A 19,502-nucleotide genomic window follows, 5' to 3' on the forward strand; every position below is an offset into this window, starting at 1 on the left:
ACAACATACTGTTCAGTGTAGACTGTAATCAATATAACAATCAAAATTTAATTTTTGCCTTGTTTTCAGAGACAAAGCCAGAATCTATGCATTCCAGGGATGATTAAAAAAAATAAGAGGCTGGAACTTGACATGCATCATATGCAAAAACTAGTACTTGTTATTTATAATGAGAATTACAGTAAGATCAAACCTAAGAAATGCTTGGTTCATCATTACCCATCCACACCTCCAGCATCTTCCTCACCTATCCTGGAACTTCGGGGGGGGGGGGGAACCCCAAAGTTTTTGGTCATATCCTGAAAAGTGCCCTTTATATGTAAAACCCAATTAGTATCACTTTGCATGACACGCACCCAATATGGATGCATGCTGCAAGAATCCATAAGCTTGGCATTTCCTAACATTCAAGTATTTTACTATGCAACCTAAACCAACGTTTTAATGAAGAATTCGAATTTAAAGTTTCAATCGTGTAAATGGGATGTCGTTATAGTTTATGCCTCAGTGGAGCTTCCACCCTGAACTTCAGCTCCACGTGACAAATACCATGGCTGCAGCTACTTAAGCTGGCAGCAGATGCTGCTGTCCCAAATTAAGAGGGGGCACTTGGAGCCCTATCCTGCCTCCACCATGAGGGAGGCTCACAGAAGACCAGCTTACCTACTCTTCAGGAAGACTCCACCTGACAGAGCATCCCAGGAAAAGAGGTAGAAAAAAACCCCCTTGTGCTGAATTTGGAGAGATTTCTCCAAATCTAGGCTCTGCTAGAGCCTAGAGCCTAGAAAAGCACGACCAACCAGGAAATGTGCTTGTTGCTCAAACTGGAACAGCAGCAGTCTCCTGACAGTTTGGTGGAAAAGAAGAGTCGTGGAGGTTTCCAGTCAAACTCAGGGGGTGGCAGTGATGTTTTTTTGTTTTTCCTTTAAGCGAGGATAAACATGAGGTATTTGTCTGTCTTGGAGGTTTCTTTCTTCTCCACCCCACCCTCCCCTTTTGTGAAGGACAGCAACCAGCTGCAAGAAATGGAGATGATTCAAAGCCTTTTAAAAGACTGAGAATCTTTCACAAGGACTATATTAAGCATACTGTGACCTCCTGCATCTGCAGTTGGACAGAGACTATCAGGAATGTGGAAGCATCGTGGTATTTAACACGTTACATCCAAACTAAGCTTGTAGTTTTCACGTGACTTCCAGAAGAAAGCTTCTGGCAGAAGCCTGGAAGGTAGACAGCACTTCACATCAGGACAAATACCGATTTGTAATCCCCCGCTGCCCATCAGTTAGCTACAGTAGGATAATGCTAGTAGGCTATTGCTCAAAAACAGAAAAGGGAAATGTCATAAAACTTTCAAAAAGTAAACAATATTTTAATCATTAAAATTGCTTTAATGATTATTTAATTATTTAAATAATTTTAAGTATTATTTTAATTATTTAAACAATATTTTAATTATTTAATATTTTCATAATGTAAACAATATATTTAGGAGTGCCAGCATTATTCATGATGCTGAATTAACTTATTTTTAGGCAGTCTGGGAGGTCAGCAAAAAAGGCACAAGTTAAAAAGGTTCTTCCAAAATCATAGACCCAGACATTGCAACTGCGATCACAGCATCCACTTCATACACAGAAGGAACCAGAACAGATATGGAGAAAGACACTGCAATATATTATTTTGATTATTTTATTTTTTTTTAATCTTCAAAATTTTCTGCCTTGAGACAGGAATGCATGATAGATAGAAATGGCTCAAACATCTTCACATGAAACACTCTTAATCATAATTCATTCACAATTATTTTTCTAAAACATCTACAGTTTCATAATCCCACCCATTTCCATCCATTATCACAGATTTAATTATTCGTTAAACAGTAGTTGCCAGCAATTGAAAGCTGTAAGGCTTTTTGCATATTAGTAGAGTCTTCTGAACTACAAACACAAGAATATCACAACTATAACTCTCACTTTACATGGCAACCCCAGGTGGCAGATGTTCCAAGAAGTAATGTGTTGCTTACGTGGAGTTCATAAAAATGACAGAGAGCGCTCTGTGCCTTCTTAGCTCTAAAATCCTTTCTCCTTTACTAAGATTATTTTCTAAACCTACAGCATATTCCTCATTTGGAACAAAGTACTTTGATGAGTTGACCTTTATCTTCCATTGCTGCTATTTGGCAAATTTGCAAGTCAGGCATACTAGAGCTCTCCAGTAAAACTCTATGTACAGAGCACAGTTTAAACAGATGGGTTGCTTGGAATCCACATCTCCCTCCATCTGAAGGGAACTACTTTGAGGTTTTCTGGAACTGTTGTAAACAAGAGGATATTTTTTTAATATATATATATGTGTGTGTGTATATATATATTCATATATTTTATATATAAATGTTCTAAATGTCCTTTGGGAGTCCATTTGTTTCTATCTTTCCAAATGATGACTAAATACCTGATCTGTAGCATTTCTCCTGAGAAGATACTAGTAAGGGAATGACAGTTTTGATGCACTTTGGAATGGCACAATCACGTAAACGCTTGCACAATTAAGACTTATGAACTCATCCAAAGTTTCTAAACATGATATTCTAACTAAGAACTAAAATACCAGCACAATGCAGCAAGTTAAAAAAGAGAATTCTATGTAATCAAAATATAAACAAGTACATAGGAAATGGCTATCTGTCAGTAAATCTATATCTTTTTAAAGTAGGAAACGTATGCACTTAAGAAAAAAATGTAGCTATCTGACAAACTTCGTAAAAAAAGTACTTCCCAAATGCATAACAAATGCCAAGATATCCCGTAACTGGCCAGGTATAGCCACATGAGAGCTGCATGGCTTAGAGCAACCCAGGGAGGGGTGGGGTGGAAACAACAAAAAAAATTTCACAAAAATAATAGATCAACAAGTCTAGGAGGGGGGAAAAAAATTTAAAAAAAATCACATCATCATCTAAATTACTGTATGCTTATATCACAACTGCTAAAGGAGCCAGGGGAGGAAAAAAAAGAAAAAAAATAGAGAATGCAGTTTAATGATTCTTACGAGTTACCTCTAAAAATTCAGAAGAAAAAATTATCAACTTAATATACTAATCCTAAGCACCAATTTAATAATTTAAGTTAACTGTATTTATATTTCTCCTACCAGGGATGGAGCAAGTTCTGCCTGAAGTTCTGCTTAAAGTTTAACTCTGGAGCCCATCTGACTTCTGTGTTCTTGCCATGCTTCCTCTGCTGTTCACATCAAAGTCACTGTAGAGACTTTCTTAAGTTTCAAACTCTCTAGGCAAGTCTTTGAAGAGACAATTATGTCCTACAGTTTAAATCAACTTTCAGGTCATGAAAAGTGAAACACACCGGTATTTGGTTAGTCTGTTATTAAATAGTCTGTGAAAATGGAACAGCCAACGCCGTTCCTCAACAGGATTTGCCTTAGAACTAGCAGCACCCAGGGCAGACCAACTGCAAACACATCCAGACTCCACTAGGAATTAGTAGTGTTAGAAAATTGCATATGTGTTAGATCAAGAAGGCATCGCCATACATGTGGCATCATTACATTGTTCTTCCTCTATTTTTCTCATTAAGGAAAACAAAGGAAAACAGCCCTACAAAGACCTTTTTGGTTGTTTTTTTGTTTTGTCTTCGCACCTGGAAAAAGCAGCACAGTACTCCCCAGCTGGAACAGCTCAGCGCTTCCCATCAGCTTAGTTCTTTCAGAAAGCACTTTCACATAGTTACGGTAGTCTACTTCAGCTAATTCTCAGAGCTAACCTTTTTTCCAGTATATATTTCATGCCACTCCCTGACAGCAATTTCAGAACTGAAATGGATCTATGGTAATGTCCACTACTGTGACCAGATCTTGACACAGACCATCAAGCCAGGCCACCCTTGGGATGGTTCCACACATTGAACTGAAGCTCAGACTAAAAATCTCACTGAAACTCAAAAGCTGGAGTGGTCATGAATCTCAGCTACTTTTCCCTATTTGAACCCTCACCCTGTAATGAAAGCACACACACCAAGGGAAAATAACAACCATCTGAGCTGGGAGCATTAAGACACTGGTGAGTTATCTTGTTGCTCTTCAGTGACCGTGGATTCGCTGTGCTCCTCACTCGTCTCGTTGGAGGGCTCCTCATAGCCTGGCTCGGCGGGATCCAGGCTGCTCCCCTCACTTTGCTCCTCGCTTTGCTCTTCGCTGGCCTCCGCAGACTGCTCCAAGTTGCTCTCCAAAGAAGCCGGAGAGCTGCCAGTTACACTTTCATTTTGGTTCATTTCGTTAAAAGGCTGTGGGAGAGGTGCAGGAGACTGTACAGCATTTTCACTGGCAGGGATGGGCACTTTGGTTGCACCAATGTCTACGACAATGTCATTTTGTGGTAGAGTTACCTTCTCCACAAGTTTCCATTGAATAATACTCATGTCTTTCCCTCCAGTTGAAATCAAGTGACCATCGCTATGGGTGAAGCTGACATTTGTCACATGACTACTGTGAGCGCTGTATTTGTGACTTGGAGCCTATTGAAAACAAGCAGAAAGATAAATCACACGCTTGACTAGAAGAGCACGATACTGAAATCTAAAACTACTACTACTTTTGCTTAGCCCTTCAAGAGAGCTCTTTATTCACATAAGAGTCAAGAATTATGTTTATATTAGGTTTCCCCCCACAATACATCCTTCTTCTTACAGCTTGTAACTTGGGACAGATTTAGATCTTTATGCAAAAAGTAATGGACTTAACACCAAGGCCACCCAACAGAAAGCATCAAGCCTCTACTCCAGAATTCAAGGATAACTATTGCCACTTCACTTTTAGGTGTATTATTTTATATTATTTTATATATAAACTTAATGGGGAAAACCATGCTTTTGTCTCTAGCACTGTTCTCCGACATAAATGAGCTATTTGGCTGCCAGGTTCCAAAACGACCGAGCTGGAAGCAGGTGTCTGGCAAGGAAAGCTTCATGCAATGCAAACAAGCACACAGACTAGACTGGTCTAGACTTACCTTTGGCTTGGAACAGGGATACTGAAAGAGATGGACCTTACAAAAATCATCAGCAACTGCTATCACTTTTCGGTTATGGGATCTGACAAGGGCATTTATGTCTGTCCCATCTGATCCTTCAGGCCAAACTCCTAGGAGAGAGTAGAGCAGGTATTTAGTGATGGTAGTTTTAGAAACAAATTAAAAGACAATCCATAAACAAAAATAGAATCTATAAAGCTGTGAGAAAAGGCAAGCTTAGCAAAAGGTAAATGAGACATTCAACTGAAAAATGGAATATGCATTGCATTAAATGTCATTAATATTTTGCTAGTCTAATGCTGCTCCCCCACGCCCTGTCCCCCCAGACCCTCAGCCTCGGCCAGGATAACCTCTTGGCTTGATACATTTCCTGTTCAAAACCTCAGTTTTGTTTAAAGCTCATCTTAAGTTTGCTGCTAAAACTGGCAACTCTTAAATTAACACTTTCATTCATGCACAAACATTTTAAAAGCCAGACTGATGCTTAAGCATGGAACAAGCCCAGGTACCATACATTATGCAGAGATTTCTTTTGGTTTTATTTTAAATCTGGAGCAATTTTTAGTATTTGCATGATGAAGAAGACAACTGATTGATGATACTTTGCACAGAAACCCAGCCTGTACAAGTTTCATAGATGTAAGTGCTGTCAAGTGCTTAAGTACAATTCAATATGGTTTTAAGTGAAAAGAATGACACAGATATGTCTAGACAAAAGAATAACAACACAGCCTGGATGAAAAGCACTGAACAAATTGAGGAGGGGGAAGGCTCTAAGCTTTAAAAAAAATAAAGACGCTAGAGATTCCCCTAACTAAACTGATGATTCACATCTGCAAGAAAAGCTGAAAAAAAATGTAAGCAAGGGGTTATAGGATACTAACTTATGCCGAAGGTACCATATTTTTACAGCTCAGACTAGGGTTTCTGATTAGTTCAGGAGTTAGGAGGAATTTCCCCCCCTCAAATTTCAGCCCCCACCCTGACAAACTGTGTGTCCGATTGACTGAAAGGAATGTCCATTATCAGATATGAAAATATCTTCTTCCTCCCTTACAATCACTGACTTGGGTAAAATAAAAACATGTGCCGTCTACTATTTTATACAGCACAAAATGCCGACTTAGAATTGCCTTATCTTTTTCAAACTCCCACACTATCTCTTCTTGTTTTTAAGCAAAATGGCAAATAGAGTTTAACTTTAAAGTTGGTTTTTTCCATTCCTCAGTGTGTGGCGTAAGAATTTTATTTTCTCTGAAGAACAACAAAGGCAGCTTGTTAAGCTTGTTACAATGCCAATAAGCTACATTGTAGGTAATTTACTAAATAAAGACATGAAATGCTAAGGAAAGTATTCAGAAACATTTTAGTGCTCTCGCATCAATGAAATAAATCTGAAAAATATATACTATTTAAGAATTTTCAAGTAGCTCAAAATGAATGAATTTTAACTTTCTCCTGCATTCTATACCTAAAATACTGTCATCGGGTGGGAGTAATAAATGAACTTCAAATCAGTTTCCTGAAGTTTCAGCTACCACCTTAGGCAGATTGTGCCAAACAGCTATGCTATTTCATCTTCTTTTTAATTTAAGATTAAAAAGACTAATATTTGAGATTGCATCTCTTATTAAACATCTTCTGTGTTCACAGATTCCTTTAGCAGCTCTAAAGGTAAGACAACCCTTTGTCATAAGACAGCAGGATCTGCTTTCAATGCATCAGGCAAACATGGAAAAAACAAGACATTAATATGACCAAGTTCTTAGTTCTTAATAACTGTAAAAATAACAAAAAAATACAAAATAATAGGACTTGGTTATTAGGTATGACAGCAGCACTTCCATTTTAATAAATTCTGCTAGCAAGCAGTAAGCCTCTCAAAAGAATCTGCTCAGACAAAAAAGTGTGGGAAATGTGCAGTAAACGAGAGAGTGACTTCAAGCGCTCGGGGTGCAGACTGATGATACTGCTGAGCCAACATAGTAATATCAACTGCCAAAAAGGAGCGATGCTATTCTCATCTGAACCATGCATTTCCATCCTCTTTCTTCTGCTGACAACCGTGCAATGCCTGAGCCTACAGACATGCTACCCACAGAGCTAGATTAGTAAAACACATACCCCAAAAGCCAAAACCCCATAAACTTAACCCTCTTTCCTGAACATCAAAGTGAGAAGCCCCCAGCTTGTTTGGATCCCTGAGCCAGCTGACCCTCGGGTCAAAGCCAGACTTCTCCTTGGGGCAGCAAATATCTGCTAGTTTGGCTTAGCTGCACTGTCTGATTTAATGGGAAAATACTTGCCTTTGTCTGAGACCAACCCATAATTTTAAGATTCTGCAAAGGGTGTCAGACTACCAGACAATATAAAATTAAAGCATGATGAATCTTGGCTGGGAAGTTTAAATATATTCTGTTCTGCCCCAGAATAACATCACATCATCTGCTTTATCTACTTCACTCCCAGGTCCTCTGGCACACTGAAGATTTCGAGAGCAGTTGAGGCTAATTAAACTTAATCCAGAGTAGTTAAAGTTTGTATTAATCCAAAAAGAAATGCAGACAGGATCAGCAGACTTATCCACTTTTCAAAAACAAAAAGTAAAAAGGCTTCTCAAAACAGCAGTTACGGGAGCTGCTCATCTCCAGCCTGGCCCCAGTCATCAGTAGCTTCTATCTGGCAGCTGTTAAAGAGACAAAGCCAATGGTCTAGATGTGAAACGAAACTCTTTCTGCACTCCCCCACCTCATCTGCTTAGGGCAGGAGTAAAGGACACTTCTGGGAAAGTGCTGGGATTCAGAGAGCTTATTCTCTCTGCTCTACCACCAAATGTAGTGGCAAAAGTTCAGTAGCAACAGAGCCACTGTCTGCTACCTCCACGTTTCTGGTAGATTGAAGTACTCTGCATAAAATGTAAAATGGCTTCAGCTCCAAGGCTATTCCAGAAGGAACATTTAGTCCTTACAAGCGTTTTCATTGCTCCTGGAGAGCAATATTAACGTCAAACAGAGAGTTTTGCTTTTCACTTTCTCTAGTGTCTCCTGAATCTTCTGATACTCCCATTTTAAAAAAGGCATTTGTGTTGCACTATTATTTCAGTCGCAGTAGCAAAGACAGTGAGGAAACGACTGCTGTGGACCAATTCCTTGTCCTTACATGCACAGAGCATCAGGAGGAAACAGCCACCCCCTCTACTTCACCCAGACAGCCTGAATAAAAACAAACACGTACACAACCCGGTTCACAGTTCTCAGGCTAATGGGAGCCAATATTTTAATCAAACTAGCAATAAGCCACAGTATTCAGCTCCAGAAACAGCATACTCCTGTTTATTTCTGCTACCTACTTCAAGCTCCAAACAACTCAAAAATATTTATGCAATTTATCAACCAGTCAGCTTCCTTCTCTGACTCCTTTATTTTCCCTGCTCTGCCTCAGGTCTTTGATACCCAGAAAGGAAATCAAGCTTGGTTATAAAGCACCAAATGCCCTCCACCCAACCAATATGCCACACAAGAGTGTCAGTGTTAGCTCACAAATCAACAGCAATATTTTAAGACTACTTGCTCATTAAGCACATGACTGTCCCAAAATATGCAAGATGGGTGTCAGAAGCTACAGAAAGCACCCATACTTAACTGATTTTCTTCTACCCTGCATAAAAACTGATATTCAGAGTTGAACTCCTAGTAGCTGTGAAGAAAAGATTTGTAGACCTAACTCTCACCTCTAAAGAATTTGCTGATTTACCTGCTTTTGATGTTTCCAACAACATGAAGAACAGAGGTAGGTATCTGATCTCAGCGGTAGAAGCGAGACATTCAGCATCCTGCTCACACAACTTGGTTTTACAACACTGACAGGCTGAATCATACTTTTCAACCCCTCACAGAGAGGCTCCTCATTTATGGCCAACAGAGCTGCCTTCAGCAAAAGCAGTCTGAATTGTTTGGCCACAGTCTCAAACTGCACTATTAAAATGGTATCTGTCACCTTTGTAAATTTTTTTGTACATTTAAAAAATAAACTACTAGGTAAAGAACCTGTTTCATCTTTAAAGCATTTTTACTCTTTAGAAGCAGTGTGTATTACTCACTTTCAACTACAGGTATCGAAGTGCTGTCATGATTTTAGCTCATGAACTATAACCTACACTCACATAGTCTTGTTCCTACCCCAAAACAAGGTAAGCAAAGGACAATGGACACATGCCATACAAGCACTTTAAAACATTGGCTTTTTGCTTCAGTGCCTCCAAAATTGGTAGCCTAAAATGACAGCAGAAAAATCAAATCCCAAACTTCAAGACTAAATAGAAATCAATTGTACATTGTCTATAGAGCATCCAGTGCTCTGTATCACAGACAAGTATCGTGGTCAGTCTCTTTGGTCTGTCACCTCAGCACCATCCTCAATAATCATTAGCAGCGTATTTCTAATGACAAATTGAAGCAAAAGAAAACACAAAAGCACAGTGTGAATAGCTTAAAAGCAAGTTAAATGGTGCTTACCAAACACCTGAAAGCCTAGCACACAAGTGTATGTCGTCCAATCTATATCCTTACAGTCAGAACGATTCCTGATTAGCTTACAGCCACTTGGAATGTCCCCTGTAAAAAAAAGTGAACAATGACTTATGCCATATAATTTTATATTTACATATGTGCTCTTTGAAGGTGCTAAGACAGTAAATAAACGCATCTTAAAACCAATCTGGAATCACATTTTAGAGGCAAAGACAGACCAGTACCTTTATCAAATTCCAGATGCTTGAAGCTTCACTTGGTATTTAAGTCACATTTTATCATTTCCCTCTTCAGACCAGCATACCTTGAAAACACTTCCCTACAGCTTGGGTCCCCTACTACCTACTCTACAAAATGTTTTAGTAGAGTCTGTAATAGAATAATTTCTCCTTCCTACCAGCTCCATTGATGCGCTAAAATTCAATCAATCATTCAGGAAGCTCTGCTTTTAAAACAGTGAGAAACTACTGCCAGAGAAGCCTTAGACTGCTTTTCAACTTCTAACTAGGAAAGGAAAGATTGTTTCTCAAAAGAATGTCCATCTTCCAATACACCAGCCCAGTACTAATGGGTCACAGCTCTTTGCTTCTCTATACAGGCAATTATAAACACCAACACGTCTTTTTGGTAGATTGAGATATTGCACTACTAGATTTGAAACCTAAGTTGTGACAGGCAGAAAGAACATGTTAAGGTGACAGGTATTTAAAGTGACGGCTCTTCTTGCCTGTACAGGAACAGAACTACAATCCTTTTGGATCTTATTAAAGCCACGGGAAGACAAGAATACAAAAACCAATTTAAAGACAAACTGATATGCATTGTGCAAGTTGAACTTTTGACATAACCACTATATATTAAATTCATATTTTCACATATTAAAAAAAGATAAACACAAAACCATTATGACTACTAACTCATTAAAGTAGTATTATTGCTTTGCTTAGTTTTCAACACCACCAGCCAAGATAAAGTTTAAAAAATGAAATCCCAGAACAGAACAGTGGCACAGACCCCCTGATTTTATTCCCCCCAAATAACTGATACTGTTGACACTAATTAGAGAACAGTATATGCTATTTTCAACCTACAGAACTTTGGGCCAACATCAGAACCTTGTGCCACTAGCTCTGTAAATTCTATGCTGTTAAACTGATTTATGACCTTGTAAAGAAGTGAGCTATATTTGGCATTGCCATTAGGTAATACACAGCTCTGAGTAACATCAAGATATCAGGTTACACAAGTTCAAATTGGTTCCTTTGTCAGTAAGCATTTTGCACAGTCCTGATCAAACCCACTCTTCCAAATATTCTGACAGCTAATACATACTTCTGTTTCCAGTGTATTTAATTTCATACTTACAGTATAGTATTTCATAGTCTCCTGAGTTCGACATTATATACTTGTTGTCCGGGGACCAGTCAAGGTGTGTAATATAGCTGGAATGTCCCTGGAGAAGAATGCAGTAACAGCACTGTGAAACACGTATTTTAATTCAAACAGAAGCAGAAGTTGCCCCCACAGATGGGACAGCTAACAGCAAAAAAGCACCTCTCCATCCACCCCAGGCCTGCCGCAATTCACTTGTGCTCCTTTAAAGGCTCCTCACTCCCAGTGCCACACTGGCTAACAGCTAAACACACACAGGCTGGGCATCGTGCCTCTCCCACCGCACAGTGGATTCTTCACTTGTAAACGGTGTCGTCTCTCTTGGACCCCAGAATGATTTACTCCTAAAAGGTACATTGCTAAAATATGGATGAACTCACATTTGTACTTGAATTAAGAAAGTATACATTGCTACTAATTGAGAAAGGCAAATAACTTACACAGGATCATTTTTAGATGCCATCAGAAAAGTGACAGATAGGACTCTATTTTCTTTCTCTGTCCATTCAAAATAATTTCTATTAAATGCACGCACATTCAAATAACCTTTTCTCATCCTAAAAACTTAGGAAACCTTGGTTAACAACCAGCATGTAAAACTACAAGGTCAAGGACTGGTGTTACAAGAATACCCTTGTAAGCTTTTTGAAAGTTTCTGCTGTGCTTCTTACACCGCATGCATGTTAGTGCCAGCCTCAAAAGGAGTCTTCCTTATAGGCACAGGGTCATCTATATAAGAATCAAACCACTTTGGCCTAATTGCTTAGTTATCACCATCAAGAGCACACTGAAGGCTAAACGCCCATCTTTGTTTTTGAGGGAGAAGCTAAATGCAGCTGTCAGAATATTTTTCCTGTGCATGAACTTTTTTGTTGGTAGTAATAATAGTAATAATAAAGATATGAGAGGCTCCAGAGAAGCTGCAAATTTGTATAAGGTAGGAATGAATTATTTCTCTGTAGAGGAAAGGGTAGGAAATTAATAGAAGTGACATCCATTTCACTCTTCTTCCACCTTTCCATTTCTTCTTACACCTCCTCTTCCCCTTGTAAGACCATCCATTTTCTCCCCTTCCTAGTCATTCTGCCAGGCAACAGAACACCACTTTCTTGACTGACAGATGCCAATTCATCTCCCTCTCTCGGTAGGCATTATGAAGATGGCATCTCTCAGCCCCCCCGCAAGGTCTCTTGGCCCAGCCTGCACCCACTGTGCCAGGGCCATGCTGGAGCACTGCGCTGGCTGCTGCGCCACCCACCACGCCAACTGCCTCTACTGAGAACTCTGAGAGATGCTGATTGCTTCCAGAACTACATGTAGAAATACACCCCTGTCTGTCTCCCTGTCCACAGGTCCTCTGTGAGAGACTGCAAAAACATTCAGGAGAAAAGCTAGCCTTTAAGATTTATTTACTTATGAACTAGTCTCTGCCTCAAGCAGAGGAACTGTGTATTGACATAACTACTTTGCAGTCATGGGTGGGATATAGGATACTGACATGAAAACTTGGTATTTTAAAAAAAAAAAAAGAAAGCACAATTGGCTAGGATTTTTTCTCCCCCCCTTATTTTCCAAGTCTTCAAATTTGCAAGCGAACTCCAACATGGAAAAGAATTGGTCAGTCATTTACTAAATCCTGCCAGACATTTGGCAGCTGTTAAAATTCCTGGGGGCGGCGGGGGAGGGAACAAACCAATTGGCCAGGGGGCTCCATGCTGCAAAATCCCTTCAGGCAAGCGATCACCGAACGATGAACTGGAACGTAACACTGTTGTAATATTTTCAATAGGACGATCCTATTTTCTATTAAAATCTTTCTTTGGCAGCTGCCCACTGATAAGGCAACATTTTACTCTTTCCTTTTCTGTACCTTTATATACAATGAAGATAGTTACATTATCACTGGCTAGTAAAACTATCTGACTAAATGGAAACCCCTTCCTTCATTGGCAATGTTTATCTGTTTCAGACTTAAGCGGTGCAAGGGCCGAAAAGCCCACAGCCTATAGGATGGGCACACGAATTATTTCAGGTTAAGTCCAGTGTATCAAATACTTCAGCATGGCTGCCCATGTGGCTTTCAGCCCACAGCCCTCTCGGTAAATGCACAGCACTTGCTTCTCCTTTGCTAACAGATATCTCTGATGTAAGACAAACCGAGACAGCACCAGCTACCTTGGAGCTGCTGACATGCTGGAAGTTCATAACCCAGCCCATACCTTCACACTGCTCTCTGCATAGCTGGAGCCCTCAAAAAACAGCTGCACAAGTTGAAACGGTTGTTTCGGCTCATCTGAAATTCTTTCTGATCACAACCAACACCATCCCTCACTGTGGAAACACACTCACAGGTCAGAGACTCGCCTCTCCGGCAGCAGCAGAAAGCCTGGTTGTGACTGAAAGGGGATTTAAATGTAACAGTGGGCAAACAGCTCTTATGCACAAGCTGATGCTGGTTCAGTAGATAAAATCCTTCTGGAAGTACTCAAATAATGTATTCAAGTTGGAAGAAACAACCAGAAGTTGACTACCAGGAGGACTGAGTCATACTACTTGGAGGTCACCCGCAAGGCTACTGAATGACAGAAGAACACCAGAAGGATGCGGTGCCAGCACCCAAGCACCGGCCAGGAGAGCACGCCGGGTCCCGAGCATGCCTGGGTGTCTCCCTGCTTAGCATCAAGCTGGTATCGACCCGCCAGCGTGCTGGCAGGCAGCAGAGGGGAGGCGCAGGGCACGTGAAACCCGATCGGTGGTGTTAGCTCTGGTCAGCTAACACGCTGCTGCCTTCTGCACAAGCTGGAAGAGTCAGGGGAGCTCAGCCCCGACAGAAACCAGGTTGCTAAGTTTGGCTTCTACGTGCAGTCATTCAGACTGAAAAAAATGGTTAACAGAAATCTGCTCTGAAGCCTTTACGCTTCTGCCTGAGTATATATAACAATGCTCATTTCTCCCATCCTCATTTTTACAAACCTCCTTCTTGCCAAGGCAGGAGGACAGACATACAGATGCTGGTTTAAATTACACTATGCTCTCTCCTGATACATAATATGTATGATATACAGAAATAAATGATCTCATACACGTTCAAAGAGCTCACAGAGACCTTGAAGTACATAGCAAGCTAAATATTACGTATGTTAAGATTAGCCTCTGAGTGATTTTATCTTTTATGATTAAAAAATAAGTGATGGGGTGAAATGCTGTACTGAGCCATCCACTGCCGTCCCCACTAGCCCCACTGGGCCCCCAGTCTGACCTCCCTGTAGGCACACTCCTTTCCCCACTGCCTGAGCTCCCTGGAAAGGTTGCAGACCCAGTTTCCCATCTCAGAACCATTGTGCTATCGGCTAGCCCCGTCACCACCCTGCTCAGGGGCTGCAGGATGCCCTGGCTCACCCTGCACCACAACCCTGCCATTGAGGAGTCCCCAGCACACCTAACAGCCTTCCCTCCCAGCAGCATCCCATGCCAGCACCGAGCCCTCCCTGCCAGCCTGCACACCACAGGGACAGAGCAAACCCACCGCTGCTGACTGCCCCGGCAGCCCCATGCCCCCAGCAGCAGCTGGACCCGGGCTGCTCTGGACCCCCACACTCTAGCAGCGCAGGGCATCCTCAGCCAAATGATGGGTAGAAATCTCTCAAAGACACCATACATGGCACTAAAAGACTGACTAATGCCTGTTTGTTTCCCCCTAACTAATAGTTTCCACTGCAAGTCTTGCATCAAAGGTTATAGAAAAATAATATAGTAAACCCCCCCACACACACAATTTAGCCTTATGGTCCCCTTACCTCCCATTTTCAAATTAACAAAGCAGCTTGAGAAGTTCTCTCATTTTTAAAACTAAAGATGCAATTGGTGACAAACATATGAAAAGTGTTTTGAGCAGGGAAATGAGCAACATTTCACATGTCAAATGTGAACCTATTCTTATGATATCATTTGCAAATCCCATTAAGGTTCAGATGTTCTTCATGTAAATATTCCCACTAACCTAAAGAGACAGCTGAACGTAAGGCCAGGATGTCAGATAACTAAATACTTAAGGAAAAAAAAGTAAGTTTTTTTAGCACTGGGACAACCTCATGTAAGTGTAAGGAGTAATATAAACTCCACTGTTTGTGCTACACTTACATTTACTTACCCTGTGCCAGAAATTTATTGTTAACGTATCCCCCAATTCCAAATTTTGTAGTAACAATTACAGCTCAAAATATACAAGGTCTATACAAGCTGCGTATTTGTAACCTCCAAAATTACATATTCTCACAAAATTCCACCACCTAATGTTATGTTTGTCCAAGGAGTACTTTACCAATAGGGGGAAAATACCCCCAAACAAACGTAGCATTTTCCCCAAAAGAGTTTCAGCATATAGGCACAAGGCATTTCTCCATCTTACTGCTAATTTTCTATTTCAAAGAAAAAGTGGATAGTCTGAGAAATTAGTCATATTTGATGCAAAAGCGTTCACCTAACACTAATGGTTGCAGTACCCATCAGACTGAAGTTTAAAATCAATCAAATGCTGAAAAAAAACCCATAAAACCCATAACCAAAACTAAAACTGGAATAGCACCAACCCAGAAAGAGTTCCACTGCTTAACACCTTAGTGTATGTGTAACATCAAAATACAAGAACTGCTGATTATATTTGCTCCAAAACTTACAGTGCATTTTCCATATCTGCTATACTTTCTTCCATTTTCTGTTACTACGTAGAGGTAAATAAAGTTGTCATGGGATCCAACTGCAAGTAAGGTGCCATCTACAACACAAAATATTTGATATAAATTAACAAAATGTTTTCCAAATTTTAATGATTTCAGATTTATCACTAAGACAATAATCTCAATTAAACTACTGTTTATCAATTGTATTTAAGGATACATAACTGTTTACATTATGTTGTTTTTCAGTGAGTATCTGTTTATTTTGTGGGTATGGTTTTTGGGCAAGTTCTTTCACTTCTGCTTTTTTAAAGTAAGTGTCCAATGGACAGGGTATAAATCCTCAGATTGCCCTGGATTTCTGGAAATTGTCAGCAGCAGGCAGGCTTGATTTTCTGCATCACAAAAAATGCAGAACAGTATTTACTCTACAGTTAGCTTAGCTTTGGAGGGGGGGATTGCATATAAATCAGCACTAAATAATGTCTAAAGAAGTGGAGCATTCAAACATTATAAGCAGTTTTCTAACCTGTGTTGTCTCCATTTTAAAAACAAGTACGTGGACAAGAGTCACCTTGAATCATGATCAAACGCCTCTAGTGTCAATGAACATCAGTACTTTAAAATAAATTGCTGCGCTTGGCAGATGTGGCAGCAGCAGAGGAACATTTTGCCCACTGACATGGCATGTTATCCAAAAGCAAACAAGAAACAGATTTACAAGAGTGTTCTCCCATCCAGTTTTAACAGGGAGGAGCCAGCCTCTGACAATCTGTCATGTCACGTCTGAAGAAGAGACTCAGTACTGACTTGGAATCCATGTAATCCCATAGCAAATACTTAACAAACAGCTCTGAGTTTCAGACAGACCTGAGCTTATTTTATGGTTTTGTATTAATAAACTTGAAAATTAACTAAGAAGTATATTAAAATATCACTGAAATACTAAGTTTTTTACAGACACTTCCATTAACATGTCAACTATTTAGTTGAGAAATTTGCATTTTTCTGGGAGCAAAGCTAACATTTATTATAACAGTACAGTTCAACATGAAGGAAAGGCTGGGAAGGGTGACTGTAATGTTTGCAGTTACAAAACTCCAAGATGTAGCATACACAAACAAATCTGTAACCAAGTATTAAGCTATATATTAAGCATCTTAAATGATTTTTTTCAAAGCTCTGCCTTTTCTAGTGACTGAGGAGTAGTTTTAACACCGTTTAACAGAACAGACATCTCATTTATCAGCAATTGTTCTGAATGTACAAGTCTGCCTACCTACTGAGTAGCGCATCACTGAGAGCTGTTCGTTGCCATCAGTGTGTATTGAAACCAGATCCCTCGTTTCTGCATCCAAAACAAACCACCTAGAGAGAGAATTCCAATGAGTATCACTTCCACTAAAAAAAAACAAGCAAAAGAGCAATAATCACTGCCTGCCTTCATCTGCTCATGCTAGCCCCTCAAGGGCAGCACAGCAAACATCTGTTTCTAATGGAACGCTTTCTGATTCACAAAGCGATACAAGTTTCAGTGAAGAATATATTAAAGATTCTAAATACAGCCCAATTTTTCCCCCTCCCCTGAACACTGTAGTAATCACCAAAACATCTACTGGATGATAAACATGCCACCAGATAGCTAATATGACTGCACCATATCATCCTCAAGCCTTAAGGCTACAGCTGAATTTTAATCTACTACTTCTTCCCCATTTTGAAGAACAGCTTTGATATAAAACCTGATCTTTCAATTTGTATGAGGTAAAGTAAAAAAAAAATAAAAACAGAAGTAGTAGGAGGGAGTAGAAAACACTTAAATACTCATTTTAAAGACAAAGTATATTCTAATTTGGTATTTTCCCCTCAGTCCTTTCCATTTCTATGAATAATTTTATCAAAGTAAGAAGGAACAACCATTTACTGAAATTCGATGGTTCATAAACTAGCTTTTTTTTAATTATTTCTTGCTTGGGTGATTTATAACTAAGGTAATTAATTGCAATTTTTATTATTTAGCAATAACTTTTAACCTGCAGTATTAGTTATGAGGGACATGTAAAAAGCTCAGAGAAGCTTACAAAAACTCAGTGGCCCGTACACCGAAATGGCCACTGACAGCAAGGCGGGCAAGATCAGCAGAACCTGAGCATTTTGCAATGGTTCTGAAGCCCGTCTAACTCCTAAATACAGAGAACATTAGCAAAACAAAGACAATGAAAATTTAATAAAAATATATATACATACATGTTTATCATGAAAACATAATATCTCAACATGGCTAAACACATTAAAGCTGTACTCAGAATTTCATTTCTTTGCTCCGAACTTCTTATCTCACAACCATGTACATACACTACAGCCAGGTTTCCGTCCTTAGTGGCAAACGGCGAGTTCACGCGCTGTGGAAATGAGTAAGGCAATTCCACCCGCCGTCTCACACAGATACCTAATAGTGAACTCAGTGGAACAAACACACCGCAAAAGCTAGGACCCTCTATTCCAAAACAAACTTATATAAGCTAAAATAAACTCCAGGAACAACAGTGCACTTTGCTGCTTTCTATGGAGATGAGAGTCCGGCTCGTGCTGATCCAGTGTCCGGCAGCTAGGTATCTGGAAAGCAGCCTCGTTCCAATGCCTTAAAACCAGCTTGTGGTTAGAGAACCACATTAAAGAAATTAAAAATGACATGCACATAAAGAAACCTCAACCTCACATGCCATGGACTGCTAAATAATCTGTGTGCAAGACAGATGGAACCAGTGGAAAACAGCTAATATGTTTGCATTGGACAGCAGTAGACACCACGCTCAAAATTTCTCTGCTGTAATCCTCTGCTGAAAGTGGACTTTTGACTTCTTCCAATCTATACAGTGAAGCTTTGAAGGTTCTCTGAATGCATTAGGAGTTACAAATAACTATTCTCCTATTTAGTTCAAACTATGCCCTGCTTTGCCCCTGCCAAATGCTTTACTAAAATGTTACCTGACTGATAACCCTGATGGGGCGCGGATATTAAAGAAGAAACCAAAATAAATTTAAAAACAAAACAAAACAAACAAACCCAAAACCAAACAAAACCACAAAAGGCTTTGGCAGGGGGGAAGAGAGAGGATACCTGTGCCACTTTGCCATGATAGAAAGAAAAACAATCATTCCATCATGACAGCAAAACTGCTCTAAAAGTACATCCTGATGGGACAACAACAGAAGTGTGAAGAACACACATGGAGGCATCACTGAGTTGAAGTCATCTGGTTTTCAAGCAACATGAGAAGCTGGTCTGAAAGCCAATGCCCCACTGTCTCCTCCTTATTTCTGTTTTCTGAATCCAGCACAGGGTGGAGGCTCCTCACTGCTTCAGCCCAGGTTGGCAACACACCTCTTGTGCAGACAACAGAACAGGAGATAGGAAAACCTTTTGCTTTACCAGAAAACTTAGGCATTATACTGTAAAATCTATTTGTCTAGCAAGACAACACAGCATGATGCCTGTTTGTTTATTTTAAGTAGCATAATTGCGGTGCCTGGATATAAAAACTGATTATCAGCACAGTAACAACCAAAAGCAGCCTTCTTCCACAAAGTGGATGGGTACACCCTTCCCATGCCCTCCCACGGATGACCGTGCTGCACAGTTCTTCTGCCAGACAGCCAACGGGAGGGCCGAGCCCTCTGTGTTCCAAAATACACAACCAGGGCAGGGCAGGGAGGCAGCTGCAGCAGACACATGCCTTTTGATGCTGGCCCTGAGACCAGCTCTTTAGGTTGGTCCCTTGAGGCTGTTACCCGAACCAGGTAATCCTCCAGTTAATATGATGTGAAATGAAAAATACCCAAAGCCTAACATGC

The 19,502-nt window shown here is 40.1% G+C and overlaps 1 protein-coding gene across 3 annotated transcripts in view; it reads right to left on the reverse strand.

Moving 5' to 3' along the window:
• Positions 1–1,676: 1,676 nt before the first annotated feature.
• EML4 (EMAP like 4) overlaps positions 1,677–19,502 on the reverse strand; it is a 168,411-nt gene continuing 150,585 nt past the window's right edge. For all 3 annotated transcript variants that reach the window (XM_075496313.1, XM_075496312.1, XM_075496311.1), the window contains 6 exons: positions 16,927–17,015; positions 15,648–15,745; positions 10,945–11,032; positions 9,565–9,663; positions 5,030–5,160; positions 1,677–4,535 (listed from right to left, as the gene is read on the reverse strand). In XM_075496313.1, coding sequence (XP_075352428.1) covers positions 4,071–4,535; positions 5,030–5,160; positions 9,565–9,663; positions 10,945–11,032; positions 15,648–15,745; positions 16,927–17,015 — 970 coding nt within the window. In that variant the 3' untranslated portion in view covers positions 1,677–4,070. The remainder of the gene's footprint in view (positions 4,536–5,029; positions 5,161–9,564; positions 9,664–10,944; positions 11,033–15,647; positions 15,746–16,926; positions 17,016–19,502) is intronic.

This window comes from Mycteria americana, chromosome 3, assembly GCF_035582795.1.
Source record: "Mycteria americana isolate JAX WOST 10 ecotype Jacksonville Zoo and Gardens chromosome 3, USCA_MyAme_1.0, whole genome shotgun sequence".
In the NCBI taxonomy this organism is placed as follows: Eukaryota; Metazoa; Chordata; class Aves; order Ciconiiformes; family Ciconiidae; genus Mycteria; species Mycteria americana.